The following is a 1,702-nucleotide window of genomic DNA, read 5'->3' on the forward strand; positions in this document are numbered from 1 at the left end:
CCTGAATTCACCGCCGCATCCGTCGTCCAATTCCAACAAGTATCCCTCGATGGCGGGTCCCCTTTGACCGGCACACCCAACAATTCCGTGACCAGGTGGTGGTTGCCAGGCGACTGTCACGCTGTTGTTCTCCGCGCTGCACTCTTCCGGTATCAATATCGGCGCTCCGGGGGCTGAGGGAAAGAAACGAGCAGATAGAGAAAAAGTAAGGTAAAGGAGAGAAAGAGAGAGAAAGAGAGAGAAAGAAAGAAAGAAAGAAAGGCGGACGAATCAGATCGTTTCAGATTATTTTTAATCGTCGTTTCACCGTTTTCGAAGGCGCACCTTCCACGTTTGTCATACATCGATCGATAGGGGCGAAAATAAATCGTGAAATAAATCATATCCTCGTATCGAGGGAAATAAGCATCGTATTCTTTTTTTCAACTTTACAATCTTTCTGCGGCGAGCGAACAAAGTCGTTCTCGAAACGTTCAAACTGTTCGCAGGTACGCCTCAGAGACACGTTTCGTCGATAAAAGTTTTCACAAACTTTCGTGCGAATATATATCCAAGAATACGATTTGCGACGAAAGATTTTATTTTTTTAGAAGAAGAAACAAAAAAGACATCTTCTTTGTAAACTAAAACCGTTTCTTCCGTGAAAAAGAGGAAGAAGAAGAAGTAGAAAAAAAAAAGAAATATAGCGATAAATAAGATGGATCCTCTCTTTCGAGAGAGAAAAAAAAATTTCTGCAATTTCTTTCGACGAAGAATTACCTGCAATCGGGTATCGCTCCTCTCCTTCCGATGCTGCGTCCAACATGAGGCAGGCAATCGTTTACATTCCATCAATATTATAAAACGGAATAATTTTTTCGACGACGAGAATCGTCTCTCCTCGCGTTGGTCGACAAACTGGAGATTATCGATCGTCCAATTTAAAAAAAAAAAAAACCCAAGAGAAGGAACGAGATCGTAGCAAGTTTCACGATCTCGTGATGACGCGTGATTGAAAAGTTCAAGACTCTCCGGTTTGTTTTTCTTTCTCTTTTGCGAAGAGGGGAGGGAGATGAAAGAAGATCGAGGGATCTTTATTCTCTCGATAAAGAGAAACGCGGAGTAGGGGATCGAATAATTTCGACGAAGGCGAGAGAAAAAAAAAGGGAGAGAAAGCAAGAGAGCTTACGTTTCAACTGAACAAAGGTAAGTTGATCGATAGCGCGTCGCAACGGTTTGTCATCCAGGGTGAGATCGAGCAACGGCAGCCGAGCAATTTCTTGCACCCCCTCGGCGCCGCCCCAAGAGCCGGCGGCGGTCGCCGCGCGGACCGAGAGCATGCCGCCTATCTGAAGGAAGGCAGCGCTGTCGTTCTCCTTCAGTGCCTCGATGCAGAACGTGAGGAGAGCGGTGGTCGCCTGCAGGTGGGACGCGCATCTGGCCACTTGGTCCCTGAGAGAGCGCACCCTCGCCTCGCGGGTTTGCCGGGCCGCCTCGATCAACCGAGATTTCCTCGCCTGCAACAGGCTCACCAAATTCGCCACCCTGTCCTCCACCTCCTCCTCCAACGCGACGCACTCCTCCTGTCGACAGACGAGGCCATAGATTTATATCATAGGATAATCGAAATCGATCGACGAATTGGAAAGAGAGGAGGAGGAGGAGGAGATGGAGGTGGAGGTGGAGGAGGAGGAGGACGACGAGGAGGAGGTGGTGGAGGAGG

General features: G+C 48.1%; 1 protein-coding gene across 1 annotated transcript; it reads right to left on the reverse strand.

The window, feature by feature from the left end:
* Positions 1–11: 11 nt before the first annotated feature.
* Positions 12–1,562, reverse strand: LOC122718452 (E3 ubiquitin-protein ligase TRIM9-like; the record flags this gene model as incomplete). Its single annotated transcript, XM_043943492.1, has 2 exons — positions 12–173; positions 1,169–1,562. Coding segments are annotated over 2 exons (556 nt in total), but the record flags the coding sequence as incomplete, so codon positions are not given.
* Between the last annotated feature and the right edge of the window lie 140 nt (positions 1,563–1,702).

This window comes from Apis laboriosa, unplaced genomic scaffold, assembly GCF_014066325.1.
Source record: "Apis laboriosa isolate Shangri-la unplaced genomic scaffold, ASM1406632v1 scaffold6436_cov148, whole genome shotgun sequence".
Lineage (NCBI taxonomy): Eukaryota > Metazoa > Arthropoda > Insecta > Hymenoptera > Apidae > Apis > Apis laboriosa.